Source organism: Hoplias malabaricus, chromosome 1 (genome assembly GCF_029633855.1).
Source record: "Hoplias malabaricus isolate fHopMal1 chromosome 1, fHopMal1.hap1, whole genome shotgun sequence".
NCBI classification, from domain to species: Eukaryota; Metazoa; Chordata; class Actinopteri; order Characiformes; family Erythrinidae; genus Hoplias; species Hoplias malabaricus.
Window position 1 is genome coordinate 64,922,258 of NC_089800.1, and position 15,828 is coordinate 64,938,085.

At 35.6% G+C, this 15,828-nt stretch overlaps 1 protein-coding gene across 1 annotated transcript; it reads left to right on the forward strand.

Annotated features, from left to right (window-relative positions):
* Window positions 1-1,414: 1,414 nt before the first annotated feature.
* LOC136674073 (deleted in malignant brain tumors 1 protein-like) lies at window positions 1,415-15,747 on the forward strand. The gene is made up of 20 exons (XM_066649970.1): window positions 1,415-1,546; window positions 1,666-1,689; window positions 2,091-2,114; window positions 2,559-2,712; window positions 3,237-3,433; window positions 3,955-3,996; window positions 4,458-4,481; window positions 4,807-4,833; window positions 6,259-6,300; window positions 6,753-6,770; window positions 7,079-7,105; window positions 7,326-7,352; window positions 7,984-8,082; window positions 8,208-8,237; window positions 12,236-12,386; window positions 12,864-13,063; window positions 13,360-13,535; window positions 13,790-14,178; window positions 14,549-14,799; window positions 15,626-15,747. The coding sequence occupies exons 1-20, from the start codon at window positions 1,486-1,488 to the stop codon at window positions 15,661-15,663; spliced, it is 2,001 nt and encodes a 666-aa protein (XP_066506067.1). The 5' UTR covers window positions 1,415-1,485; the 3' UTR covers window positions 15,664-15,747.
* The last annotated feature ends 81 nt before the right edge of the window (window positions 15,748-15,828 follow it).

A 15,828-nucleotide genomic window follows, 5' to 3' on the forward strand; every position in this document is an offset into this window, starting at 1 on the left:
TCAGTCATGTCATTCTGGGTGTATGTTCACAGCCCACTAGTGTGTGTATGTTTGTGTGTGTGTGTGTGTGTTCACTGCCACAGATTGGTTAAACACAGAAGACACATTTCTGTGTACGTTGTACAATGACAAATAATTGCACATTATTATTATTATTATTATTGGTGGCATGGTGGTGCCGCAGGTAGTGTTGCATTCACAGGAGGTTCTGGGTTCAAGTGCCGCTCATGGTGACTGTCTGTGAGAAGTATGGTGTATTCTCCCTGTGTTCGCGTGGGTTTCCTCCGGGTGCTCCGGTTTCCTCCCACAGTTCAAAAACACATATTGGTAGGTGGATTGGCGACTCAAAAGTGTTCGTAGGCGTGAGTGTGTGAGTGAATGTGTGTATGTGTGTCACCGTGTGAAGGACTTGCGTCCCTCCAGGGTGTGTTCCCGCCTTGCGCCCAATGATTCCAGCTAGGCCACAGCACTGAACTGGATAAGTGGTTACAGATAATGAATGAATGAATATGCTACATGACCACATTCCCATTGAAAATACTTGCCCTTAATCCAATATGGCTGCTTCCAACCCTGTAGAATGAAGTCCATCTGTTATCCCCAATGTCACTGCAGTGCTGAGAATGATCGATCACCCAAATCTCATATGCTCTCTGGTGGCCCTGTGTGGGTCCTGAACATTAAAGAACAGGGTGAAAGAGGGCAAACACGTATCAAGTATGCAGTGTAACAGATGGAAGCACTCTTTAATTATAGAACTTATGAATAAGGGTTTTGTTCTGAAAGCTACATTATTTGGCCACCTTTGGGTAGTTTATTCCTTCTTTTCTGCAGTAATATCTTTAAACATCTGGGAAGCCTTTGCATTAGGTGTTGAAACATTGCTGTGAGGATTTGTTGGCTTTCATCCACATGAACATGGAGCTCCTTGGAGATGATTTGGGATTCAGAACTAATCACCCAACATCAGAACCTCACCCCAAATCATCACAAAGGAGCTCCATCACTTCAGAGACCACAGTTTTCTGCTCTACAACCAAAGGGCTTTAATCCTCTAGCCCTCTCCAACTAATCCTCCAACTCTCAGCATTGTGCCTGGTGACTTTAGGCTGATTTGCAGCTGCTCCAGATTGTGTGTCCCCTTGTTTTTGAATTGTACATTTGAAAGCATGTCAGCATTATAAAAGAGATTTCTTGTTTTATGATATTTTAATTTACTATATCGTAGTTATTATTCCAAATAATTCCAGACATTGGAGCATAGGGATACCAGTGAAAACGGGTGTTTCCAGGAAAGTGCATGACAAGAGCTAATAAAACAGTCTTCATACAGCAGTGTCAGCTGTTTATTTCCCATGTTTATGATATTGCCATATAGCTGTTGTGCCTTATGCTCCAGGATATGCAGATGTCTTATCGGTCTGATTTTGGGAATATAAACCATGCTTGCACTGAGCTAATGACAGTCTTCAGCAGAAGGGAAAGATGAAGATGGGAGTTGAGATATTTCTGTTTCTCTCTGTTCTGGTGGGAGTCAGTTTTGATGGTAAGAACTCTCTGCATTTTAAAATATTTTATTGATTGGGATTAATTTTAATGATGTCAAAATACTAAGGATTTACAGTGAGCTGCAATGACAATCTCTATCTGTGCTTTTTATTTCAGCAAGCCTTGGGCAAACAACAGGAGGTAACAGCATATAGCTTCTTTCCTTTGCCTATATACAGTGTTTATATTTTTTTTATCTATATGTTTAAGTATGTTTACTAAAACTGAAAATTTTGTTAACTTTTACATTGTAGTTTAACTTATTTTTATTTTTCTATCTATCTATCTATCTATCTATCTATGTAAAACTGCATATCTATAATGACAAAAAAATCTTTTTGAACGTTCAGTGGAAATATAAGTAGTCATAATTTATTCAGAACATTTTGGATCATTTCTATTGGTCACTTCATCATTTGTAAAGTTAGTCAGTTCTAATGTGCAATTTTTTTATTGATTAGGATTAATTTTAATGATGTCAAAAAAACTAAGGATTCACAGTGAGCTGCAATGACAATCTTTATCTGTGCTTTTTATTTCAGCAAGCCTTAGGCAAACAATAGGAGGTAATGGCATATATCTTCTTTCCTTTGCCTATATACAGTGTTTATATATTTTTTATCTATATGTTTAAGTACATTTACTAAAACTGAAAATGTTGTTAACTTTTACATTGTAGTTATTTTTATTTTGCTATCTATCTATCTATCTATCTATCTATCTATCTATGTAAAACTGCATATCTATAATGACAAAAAAATCTTTTTGAACGTTCAGTGGAAATATAAGTAGTCATAATTTATTCAGAACATTTTGGATAATTTCTATTGGTCACTTCATCATTTGTACAGTTAGTCTGTTCTAATGTGCAAATTGCCAATGAAATGTGGAGGGTGATTTATGTTACAGTAAACTTAATCTATTATCCTATACCCTTTATCCAAATATCCTTGTTTTTACGTAATTTACTGATTAAACTGATTTAAATAACTTTTCTGTTGTGGTTTCAGGTGTATTTGGATCATGTGGAGGTTCCTATACTCAGGAAAGTGGACGGTTTGCCAGTCCTCAGTATCCCAGTAACTATCCAGATTTTTCTAACTGTGGATGGCGTATTTCCAGCCCTGGGACGAAGAACATACGCTTGACATTCATCTTTGTCGAGTAAACCTTCACTATGGCATCTCCCATACCTACTTTAATTAGTATCATAGCTAGTACCAAGTAAATCAACTAATACTATACCTCATATCATGCCTTGTTTGCAAATGACAAATTTGAGAGCCATAACTACCATATGTATTAATATCAACACTAGTATGATAACTGGAACCATAACTAGTACCACAAGTAGTATCATATCTTGTACTATAAATAGAACCACAATTTTAACATAGATTAAAGACATGTTATCTCTAAGGCTGTTTTTAAAACAAATAACATTTTTTTAGATAAAGCTGAAATAGATTTCATAAGCTGATCATGTTAAAGACAAAAATGACTAATTTCTGAATGTTTTACATAACCCCAGTCTGACACACATTTAACTTGACACATGCAGTGCTAGTGAAAAAGGAAACCATTTCTATATTAAAATGTTTGTTCTGATTGTATTAGGTTTTGAAACATAAAGCTTTCCTTAACTTTCATGAGACCCTTCTGATGTTCTTTTTTGTTCCATTTTGCAGTGTAGAAGAGAGTGACGACTGCCCATTTGATGCTATTCGTGTGTATGATGGACCCTCCACATCCTCCAATTTACTGGGGAAGCTGTGTGGAAACAAGACCAGGACCTTCAAGTCCAGCAGAAATGACCTGAGTATCGTTTTCTCCAGTGATGAATCTGGTAATGGTCAAGGATTTGTTGCAGAATGGAAGTTTGAAGGTGAGACACCAATACAGTTTTGTTCAGTTTATTTTATGAACCTGACCCCAACTGACCAATGCCTCACCTACAGTTTATACACAAATATACATAAACAGTTTTGGAAAAAATAGAACTAAAATACAATACAAGAAAATATTTATTATTAAACCCATATTTAAGCAGAAGTAGGATGGTTAAGCTTTGTGATGCATAGACCTCTGAACTCATGTAGTGGGCATCATGCCCAAGAATTTCACAATGAATAAATGAATGGGATTTTTAATGCCTGTCACAACCAAAACCTTTTATTTATAGAAACTGTCCTCTGCTCTGAATTCCAAGGTCACAAAAGAGTCAAAACATTAATAACGCTAAACTCCTGTGCAATGAAAATGTATCTGATCATTTTCACATCACAATTTACTATAATATGAAAATCTGACAGTAACAAAGTATGTTGGTATGTGGTAAACTTAGATTTTACCAATAAAACCAAAACTCAGAAAACATAATGATGACTATTCCTCCTAATTCAACAGAATCTTTTCTTGATACTACACTGTCTCCAGACTGGACCACAGGTATTTATTATGTTCTGACACTAGAAAGTTTTCCCTCTAAAATATATGTACACTTCAAATTCATATGAAGAAAAATAACTAAATAAAAATCCCACTTATTTTTTTGTATGAGGTTTGCTTTCTTTGTCTTTTTTAATCAAATTACTACAAAAACCACACATGGGCATTTGGTCTTAAGTTTAGGGAATCTGATCATGTGAAAAATCTTTGTCATTTTTGTTTCTTATTCTTAAGTATATTTTACCCCAAATAGCAGCAACATTATTATGATGATTAAGTAAGGTACATTGGAATGATGAAGAAAATAATGTAAAACATCATCTGCAGGGCTGTTCCAAAGTGCTGTTGTCATATGAAAATTTTTCAACACAACTAAAAGCTCAGAAGTGTTCACTAGGTTTTCCTCCATTTCTTAGTAAGTGAAGGTTCTAATGCTAGTTTTTCTTTGTCTTTGTAATCAGCGAACATCAACAGCGGTCCAACAGGTGAGTATTTGACCTTGTGAATCTGATCACGCAAAAATAGTTTGTAAATGATGTAGTTTCTTGCTCTTAAAGAAGTCATTGAATAAATAATATTTACCCCAAAGAAGCTGCAAACTGATTATTTATTATTTTGACATTAATCCTATGAAGTGCAGCTTATTAAAGATGAAGAATCAGATGTTTTTGTTACATTATATTGTAATGAAGATGTAAATATTGTAAAGTATCATCTGCACAGCTGTCCATAAAAATTGATGTAATACAGAATCTAATCAACAAAAATAAAACATATTTTTACTATATTTTCCTTCACTTCATCCCATAGATACCCCTGTAGAACATGCCACAACAGGTATGCCTTATGTTTTAAAACTAATAAAATAAAAATGTTTTCATCTACAATTGGTGTTTAATCGAGCTGAATACAGCCTCCTGAACCCACACGTGACTAAAATAATTTTCACAGTTTGTAATCAGAGCACAAAATAGCAGGTCTTAGGCTACGTTCACATCACAAGCCTCATTAATGATTTCTGAATTTGTGCTCAGATCAGATCTGACTATCTTGATGGTTCACATTCATAAATGAAAGTGATTTGTCTGTAGTGTGAACCAATCTGTCCCTGAAACAGCGTGCATGCAAACACTGGTACATGTGTGTGGCTCTGTCCCAATTGGGCCCCAAGCCCAGTGTAGTGCACAATGTAAGTTCTTAAATAATGACTTCAATTCCCAAGTACTATACAATACATCTAATACAAGTCCATTAATATTGACCTATCACCTGCATGGCTTCTTTTCTAACATTCAGTGCATTATTTTGGTTCAGAATCTATAATTTCATCACCAGCATATTTCACTATGTAGGAAGCATGGAGCCATTTGAGACAAAGCTTACATATTGCTGCCAGTGCTGGCCAATGACAACAGTAATGAGCTCATACATTCAAAAAGAAGCAGGAAATCTGATCTAACTGTTCACATTCTTGTTGCACACCCTTGAATTCGATACATGTCTGATATAAGACCTCATATGAAATTGAAACAAATTTCAATTGAGAAATACGTATTGAACATAACCACACTGCCCTGGAAAAACAAAGAAAACCAAAAACATATTGGTATCAAATCAAGGCAAAAAATCTTATTTTAGTCACTTTCACTGAGCAATGTGAACGTAGCCATGAATCCCACCTTTCTTGGAACTGAAGTTAGTAATACGTGGTTTGCTCTGTCTGTATTTTTTAATCAGATTACTATGAACCCACACATGAATATTTGACATTGAGTCTATGGAATCTAATCATGTAAAAATTGTTTGTCAATGATGTTGACAATGGTTTGTCATTTTTTTGCTGTTTCTTGTTTTTAAATAAGTCATTTAACTAGTAATATTTATTATTAAACCCATATTTAAGCAGAAGTAGGATGGTTAAGCTTTGTGATGCATAGACCTCTGAACTCATGTAGTGGGCATCATGCCCAAGAATTTCACAATGAATAAATGAATGGGATTTTTAATGCCTGTCATAACCAAAACCTTTTATTTATAGAAACTGTCCTCTGCTCTGAATTCCAAGGTCACAAAAGAGTCAAAACATTAATAACGCTAAACTCCTGTGCAATGAAAATGTATCTGATCATTTTCACATCACAATTTACTATAATATGAAAATCTGACAGTAACAAAGTATGTTGGTATGTGGTAAACTTAGATTTTACCAATAAAACCAAAACTCAGAAAACATAATGATGACTATTCCTCCTAATTCAACAGAATCTTTTCTTGATACTACACTGTCTCCAGACTGGACCACAGGTATTTATTATGTTCTGACACTAGAAAGTTTTCCCTCTAAAATATATGTACACTTCAAATTCATATGAAGAAAAATAACTAAATAAAAATCCCACTTATTTTTTTTTGTATGAAGTTTGCTTTCTTTGTCTTTTTTAACCAAATTACTACAAAAACCACACATGGGCATTTGATCTTAAGTTTAGGGAATCTGATCATGTGAAAAATCTTTGTCATATTTGTTTCTTATTCTTAAGTAAATTTTACCCCAAATAGCAGCAACATTATTATCATGATTAAGTAAGGTGCATTAGAATGATGAAGAAAATAATGTAAAACATCATCTGCAGGGCTGTTCAAAAGTGCTGTTGTCTTTCAACACAACTAAAAGCTCAGAAGTGTTCACTAAGTTTTCCTCCATTTCTTAGTAAGTGAAGGTTCTAATGCCAGTTTTTCTTGGTCTTTGTAATCAGGTTACTTCGATCCAAATAGTGAGTATTTGACCTTGTGAATCTGATCACGTAAAAATAGTTTGTAAATGATGTTGGTTTTTCTTGCTCTTAAATAATTATTATTAAATATATCATTGAATAAATAATATTTACCCCAAAGAAGCTGCAAACTGATTATTTATTATTTTGACATTAATCCTATGAAGTGCAGCTTATTAAAGATGAAGAATCAGATGTTTTTGTTACATTATATTGTAATGAAGATGTAAATATTGTAAAGTATCATCTGCACGGCTGTCCATAAATATTGCTGTAATACATATATTTTCCTTCACTTCATCCCATAGCTACCCCTGTAGAACATGCCTCAACAGGTATGCCTTATGTTTTAAAACTAATAAAATAAAAATGTTTTCATCTACAATTGGTGTTTAATCGAGCTGAATACAGCCTCCTGAACCAACACGTGACTAAAATAATTGTCAGTTTGTAATCAGAGCACAAAATAGCTCTAAAATATATTTTTATATAACTATTTTAGTTTATATAAGTAAAATATATTTTTACTATATTTTTCTTCACTTCATCCCATAGCTGCTCCTGATGAAATTACTGTAACAGGTATGCCTTATGTTTTAAAATTAATAAAATAAACATTTTTGTTCCATCTACAATTGGTGTTTAATCAAGCTGAGTACAGCCTCCTGAACCCACACGTGACTAAAATAATTTTCACAGTTTGTAATCAGAGCACAAAATAGCAGGTCTTAGGCTACATTCACATCACAAGCCTCATTAATGATTTCTGAATTTGTGCTCAGATCAGATCTGACTATCTTGATGGTTCACATTCATAAATGAAAGTGACCTGTCTGTAGTGTGAACCAATCTGTCCCTGAAACAGCGTGCATGCAGACACTGGTACATGTGTGTGGCTCTGTCCCTAATGGGCCCCAAGCCCTGTGTAGTGCACAATTTAAATTAATAATTTATGGCTTCTACACCAGAGTACTATACAATAAGTCTAATATAAGAGTATTTATATTGAGCTATCACCAGCATACTGCACTATGTAGGAAGCATGGAGCCATTTGAGACAAAGCTTACATGTATCTCCTCTGAAATTTTGAGGTAAAAATATGTGTCTGATAATCAACGGCAATGCTTTATGTCAAATGTGAAGATTTTGTGATTTTAGTTGTCATTCCTGTGTTGTGGTTAGTTATTGAGAGGCTTGTTTTATCTGTATTAGCTCCATCTTCCTGCTGGGGGAGCTGTGGATATGAATTGGGCAGCTGTTCCTGCTCCAGCACCTGTGAGCGCAGAGGAAACTGTTGCTATGATTACTACTGTGAGTAAATACAGTTTTAAAAAGTTTAAAGTTAAATTGGAATTTAGAGGTGTCTTATGTGACTGTGTGCTAATGTCTTTTATTATTATTAATGATAATAATTTTATTATTATGATCTCCTCTAGATTACTGTTATGCAACTACTATCCAGGCTGGTAAATATTATTTTCCAAATGTGAATATTATCTTTGGAATTTGTGGATTAAATATTATTATTATTATTATTATTGTAGAATTTGTGTGTGTGTGTATTTTGTTTCATTTCTATGTCCAAGGTGGGCATTGACCACATTTAGTCCCCTTAAATTTGTGTTATACTGTCGTGTGTGTCTTGCCCATACAAGGTATTCTAGTTCTATAGAATATTTGACCTTGAATCTAGGGAATCTAATCATGTAAAAATTGTCAATGATGTTGGCAATGGTTAGTCTTTTCTTTGCTGTTTATTGTTTTTCAATTACAATGTTTGTTTATTTCAAACAAATCCTTTCTCTTGCAACTGAAGTTTCTAATGCCAGTTTTTCTTTGTCTTTCTTTGTAATCACCGGACTTCCTAGATACAAGTAAGTATTTGACCTTGTGAATATAATCATGTAAAAATTGTCTGTAAATGATGTTGTTGTTTCTTGCTCTTCAAGAAGTTATTTAATAAATAATATTTACCCCCAAAAAGCTAAATTATTATTTTGACATTATTCCTTTTAGGGAATGGTTTACCACAATCCACTAAAAGTTTTCAAACATTTATTTTTTCTTTCTGTTCAGAGACTGAGACTACAATATAGAAAATATGTTTACATTAAGTCATTTACATTGTAATGAAGATGTAAATATTGCAAAGTATCATCTGCAGGGCTGTCCATAAATATCGATGTAATACAAAATCTTATCAACAAAACTAAAACATATATTTTTACTACATTTTCCTTTACTTCATCCCATAGCTGCCCCTAGTGAAGTCATCACAATAGGTATACCTTATGATTTAAAACTAATAAAACAATTTAAAAAATTCATCTAAAATTGAAAAAATAATAATAGTCCAACTGAATACAGCCTCCTGAACCAACACATGAGTAAAATAATTGTCACAGTTTGTAATCAGAGCACAAAATAGCAGGCCTTAAGCTAAGTTCACATCACAAGCCTCATTAATGAATTCTGAATTTTTGTTCAGATCAGATCCGACTATCTTGACGGTTCACATTCATAAATGTGAAGCCATAATTTCATCACCAGCACAGTGCACTATGTAGGAAGCATGCAGGCATTTGAGTCAAACCTTACATATTGCTGCCAGTGCTGGCTGATGACAACAGTAATAAGCTCATACATTTAAAAAGAAGCAGGAAATCTGATTTAACTGTTCACATTCCTGTTGCATAACCTTGAATCGGATGTGTCTGTTATAAGACCTCATATGAAATTGAAAAAAATAGTATTGAACATATCCACACAGCCATGAATAAAAAAAGAATACCAAAACCTATTGGTATCAAATCAGGGCAAAAAACTCAGATTTTAGTTACTTTAACTGAGCAATGTGAACATAGCCATGAATCCCACCTTTCTTGGAACTGAAGTTGGTAATACGAGATTTGTTCTGTGTGTCTTTATTAATCAGATTACTATGAACCCACACATGAATATTTGACCTTGAGTCTAGGGAATCTAACCATGTAAAAATTGTTTGTCCATGATGTTGACAATGGTTACGTCATGCCCTGGCACTGTCCTGTCTGTTTTTACCACCATGTGCTTATTTAGCATATGGCTCTGTTGTTGCTGCTGTTGTCGTCTCCACCCTAATCCCGCCTTTGTTCCACCCTCTCGTCAGTGTCTCCTTTGTAGTCCTGCCCTCTTGTTATCAATCCCAGGTGTTCCTTGTCAATGCTCTGTGTGTATAAATATATATATATATATATATATATATATATATATATATATATATATTCCCTTTGTTTCAGTGCTCCTTTGTTGGTTCTTGTGTGTGTAGATGTTTGATTCTGTGTCTTTCTGTTTACATGTATCATTCCCTGGTTTACGGTTGTTTTCTGTCTGTCCTTGTTTAATTTTGTTTAGTCTTGTCTTCATTCTGTCTGTTTTACCTGTGTTTATTTTGCTTTATTTTTTGCTTTATTTTGGTTTGTTAATAATATTCCTTGCTTGTACATCCGCCTCCCTTGTCTGTCCTGCCCAGGTGTTACAGTTTAGTCTTTTCCTTGATGTTTCATTTTTTAAATAAGCCATTTAACTAGTAATATTTATTGCCAAAAAAGTACAATGTTTATTTATTTCAAACAAAACCTTTCTCTTGCAACTGAAATTTCTAATGCCAGTTTTTCTTTGTCTTTCTTTGTAATCGCCGGACTTCCTAGGTACAAGTAAGTATTTGACCTTGTGAATATGATCATGTAAAAATAGTCTGTAAATTATGTTGTTTCTTGCTCTTCAAGAAGATATTTAATAAATAATATTTAACCCCAAAAAAGCTGCAAAGTGATCATTTATAATTTTTACATTATTCCTATAAAGTGCAGCTTATGTAAGATAAAGAATCAAATGTTGATTGTTTTGAATACTGTGGTCTACGACAATTTACTACAAGTTTTCAAACATTTATTTTTCTTTCTGTTCAGAGACTGAGACTACAATATGAAAATGTTTGCATTAAGTCATTTACATTGTAATGAAGATGTAAATATTGTAATGTATCATCTGCACGGCTGTTCATAAATATCGATGTAATACAAAATCTTATCAACAAAACTAAAATATATTTTTACTATATTTTTCTTCACTTCATCCCATAGTTGCTCCTGGTGAAATTACTGTAACAGGTATGCCTTATGTTTTAAAATTAATAAAATAAACATTTTTGTTCCATCTACAATTGGTGTTTAATCGAGCTGAGTACAGCCTCCTGAACCCACACGTGACTAAAATAATTTTCACAGTTTGTAATCAGAGCACAAAATAGCAGGTCTTAGGCTACGTTCACATCACAAACCTCATTAATGAATTCTGAATTTGTGCTCAGATCAGATCTGATTATCTTGATGGTTCACATTCATAAATGAAAGTGACCTGTCTGTAGTGTGAACCAATCTGTCCCTGAAACAGCGTGCATGCAGACACTGGTACATGTGTGTGGCTCTGTCCCAAATGGGCCCCCAAGCCCAGTGTAGTGCACAACGTAAGTTCTTAAATTATGGCTTCATTTTCCAAGTACTATACAATACGTCTAATACAAGTCCATTTATATTGAGCTATCACCTGCATGGCTCCTTTTCTAACATTCAGTGCATTATCTTGGTGCTGAAGCCATAATTTAATCACTAGCATGCTGCACTTTGTAGGAAGCATGGAGCCATTTGAGACAAAGCTTACATGTAACAAGTAAAATGTAAGAAAACATCATTTCATTTTCAGCGAACTATAAGACTCTAATATACAGATTGTTGCACCTAATGTAGTGGAGGTTGTGGGTTCAAGTGTGTGTATATTGTTTCTTTTCCATGTCCAAAGTGGGCATTGATCGCACTTGGACCCCTGAAGTTGTCGTCATTCTGTAATCTGCTTCTTTATTGAATTGTCTCTTCCACATTAAGGTGCAGCAGTCACATGCTCGTTCCACCTTAAATTGTGCATCAGTTACAATCTGGCACCCAAGTTTTTTACTCAAATAACCAAAAAGGGACAATCAACATTCATAGTCATGATTTAGGCCTCTTTCACCTATGTAATATTTGGACCTGAAAATGAAAGCCTTGACAATTTTGGTTGCTGCATTTTAAAGTAACCTTAATTGTAAAACTTATTCCCCTAAATGTGTGTCGCCATACATTGAACATATAATGTAAAACAGTTTATGGAATGGTTTGTTGATGATGCAAATGACCTTTATTTTAAAAAGTTTACTTTATGTAACTATGAAGCTAATGTTGCTAACAAGCAATACTCAAAAACACAACATTCAGGTTGTTATTAACAGAGACTTGTGGTTCATGAACAAGACCACACTGTGTAGAAATAGCCATCAGCTGACTGCATTCAGCCACACAGTTTACAGTAAATCATACTGTTTTGTTTTGTTGAGATTTGTTCTTCCACTGGTAAACATTGCACATTTTTGTTTTCTTCTAATTTACAGGGACACCTTCCTCTTGTGGAGGAAGTCTGTATAACTCTGGATCAATCCTCAGTCCCTACTACCCAAATTATTACCATGACAATGCATACTGTAGATGGCAACTGTATGCTCCTGAGGGACAGAGGGTTTTCCTGTCATTTACAGATCTACAGTGAGTCACTGTTTATAATAACCCATTTTTTGGGGCAAAGAAAACAGCACATTTTTTGCTTTTGTTAAAAAATAATTGTATATTTTTTCTTAATTCAAATCTCAACAAATAAGATAATAATGCTTGTTCATATTTATTGAATTTACCGTGATAAAATGAGCAACAATTTAGTAAGAAGAAACCCCCTCAATAGCAATCTTAGCCACAACGTGGGATACCATGGCAAAGGGCTAGCACCTACTCAGACACCACTGAAGATAACAACACCACAGCCAAGAAATGTCTTAAGAACATGGGATTACATAGCACTGACCAAAAAACAATTCAGAAATTATTGGCCTAGCAATACATTAACAACAACATGGGATAACATAGCAAAGGCCTAGCCACAGCTTAGCTCACACAGAGGAAACCCTAGCAAATTTCATATTTTCACCAAGCTTCACCGAGCTTCTAACAGCTGTGTTTGTCTTTCAGATTAGACCGCTGCTGTGCCTGTGATAATATTGAAGTTTTCGATGGCTCTACACTGTTAGCAACACTTTGCTTCAATAAAACTAGCCCCAAGAACTTCCAGTCATCCTCCTCTCACATGACTGTTGTCTTCAGAAGCGACAGGTCTGGAGTGGCCAGAGGCTTCAAAAGCATCTTCACCAGTTCTCTGCCTAAAAAAACAGGTACACTGAGCTAAAAGCAAAAAGAACCAACAGTAGTTACTTCAGGTGGGACACTTCAGTCCATTTAACACCAAAGTGAAATATGAAAGGTGCACTGATTGTCATTGCACTGCTGATATTTACATTATTTTATACCATTTTATACATTATCAGAGTTTTTATAATCGTATATATTTTAAAAATGTTCTCATTTCCAATACAAATATTTGTGAATATTAACCTGATTTGCTGAAGACAGAGGCACGTTGGAGTTGTCAGCTGCTCTAAAATGATTCTAAAACTCTTTTGTCCTGCAGCCACAGTAGTCTGTAATTCAGAGACAATGACTGTTGAGATTCTGCAGTCGTACCTGGTCTCTCTGGGCATCAGCATGGAATCTCTCTATTTAGATGACAACCGGTGCAGACCTTCACGTCACGGCGATAAAATTGTTTTCAGCTTCCCCATAGACAACTGTGGAACCCAAAAAACGGTACAATTACATTTCAGGTCAAAAAAGAGAAAATGTAGATAACATTATGGCAACACCTTAGGTTACAATAGAAATGATCTAGCATTATCTCAGGACCTACTACAACAAGGAAATGGTCTGGAAATACCTTAGCCACCATAATATCATTCTAGCCACACGTTAGCAACCACCTGGCTGACACTATAAAAAATGGCAGGCAAGTATACTGACCTAGAGACCTGTTGTTTTACTATGTGTTTCCATCCTCCTGTCAGACCGTTAACAGCAATGTGGTGTACAATAACCACATACGTGCTGCTCCATCTCAGTCGGGTGAGATTACTCGGCAGATAGAGCAATTCCTGTTAAAGGTGAGCTGCCACATGGAGCAGGACACCATAGTGGGGAACGTCTACAAAGCAGAGGAGACGATCAACAGCAGCATAACTGGGACGGGGCGCTTCAATGCCAACATGGCTTTCTACCCACCCGACTTCTCACACCCCATTGTCCAGGTCCCCTATGAAGTCAAGCTCAACCAGCACATATATGTCCAGGTGCAGCTCGACAGAGCTGACAACACCCTGGACCTGCTGCTTGAGAGCTGTGTGGCCTCTCCCAACCGTGACTTCCAGGCTCGCACCTACAGCCTGCTGCAAAATGGGTATGAGATTAAGCATGAAGTCAATATTTGCAGTGTATGTTCCTGTAGGTCAGATATTTAGGCCTAGTTTCAACAGATGTCCTTTCATTTGTCTTCCTTCGGCCACAAATCCAAGGAGTATTTAAACCTCTTCAAAAGACCATGGCATAATTTTGAGCTGCTGTTGTGAATCCGATAAAAGCAAATATCTGATGTAGCTTGATGATTTTACAAACTTAGTTTGTGCTGGATGTCTCAGTGTACACAGTTACAGGTACCAGGTGCTTTGTCTGATGTAAAAGAAACAAAGTAGTGTACAGTCGAGTAGAGCAGTGTAGGTACATTGCAGTGGAAATGTAGATGAGATCTAACATTTTTTCTCTGTTTTCAGCTGTGGAACGGACAGTACAGTTAAAATCTACACCAATGGCAGGTTCTTCTACGCTCAGTTCCACTTTCAGGCCTTCAAGTTCCTAAGGACTCATTCCTACGTCTTCCTACAATGCAGAGTGATTGTCTGTGCAGACAGCGACCGTAACTCCCGCTGCAAGCAGGGCTGCCTTCGGCGCAAGAAGAGATCATTGCAAAATGACTCTGCCCACCACACAGAGACCATCACACTGGGGCCAATTACACTCCAAGGTCAGTGGATTGTTTATGCACCCTTTTATCTCATATAATAAGTGAAATGAGACAATTAGCATGTCCTCTTATTAAATTAAATAATCTGAAATCTATTCCATGTTGATTTAATATTTCTCATAATAAGACTAGCGTAAGAAGATTATAATGAGTCATGTTATGATGAATCAAAACATAACTGTGGATAAGAAACGTGATGCTAAAATTCATTCAACACTGTTAAAACCCTTGGTTTTAATGAGAAATGTTGGGTAGTTGGTGTCCACAAGCTCTTCGCCATACAGCATGTTTTGTTGTAACAGATGCTAGGATCAGAGTAGCAGCCATTGCGTTGTCAGGCTGTGGGGCTGGCTTCTTGTCAGGGAACCCCTCACACGTCCCCACCTCAGGGTCAAAAAAGGACAAAGTAAAAAAAATTTAATTAAGTTTAACAAAAGAGCAATGCAAATGGAGGAACAAATCAAGGGGGGGAGAATACATAAAATGGCAAGCAAAGTCATACTGCAAGAGAAGTCTGGTAAACATTTTAGTGATTTTTTTGTATGTTTCATTACTATTAAAGAGCCTAGATTAAATAATTTAGAAGATTTATATGGAAACTTGGGCAGAAATTCTGAATGTATTCAAACCTAGATTTTAAAACCTAGTCCGTCAAAGAGGGGACTCTGGAAATCAATTGGCATTGGGCATTTGCAACATTATACAGTGTCCACAATGGGTGAAATTAACAGCATTGATTTTGCACATAGACATATATCAAGTAGAATATTCTATCTGTGAACTGATGTCCTGAAGTATTCACTTTTGTTATATTTCCAATTCCCAGGCGGAGGGTCTGCTGCCAAGGCTGAGGTAGAGGACTGAGCTTCACTCCATAAACTGTCTTTGATCAGTTCTTCAATTATCTCTCAATGAGTCAATCACTTATTTACTTCCTTCTATTAAAGCATTCTTAAAAGGCAAAAACTGGCGTCTCAGGTTCTGATGTTGGATGTTTTAATTCTGGAGAACAAACACCACTCCAGCGAG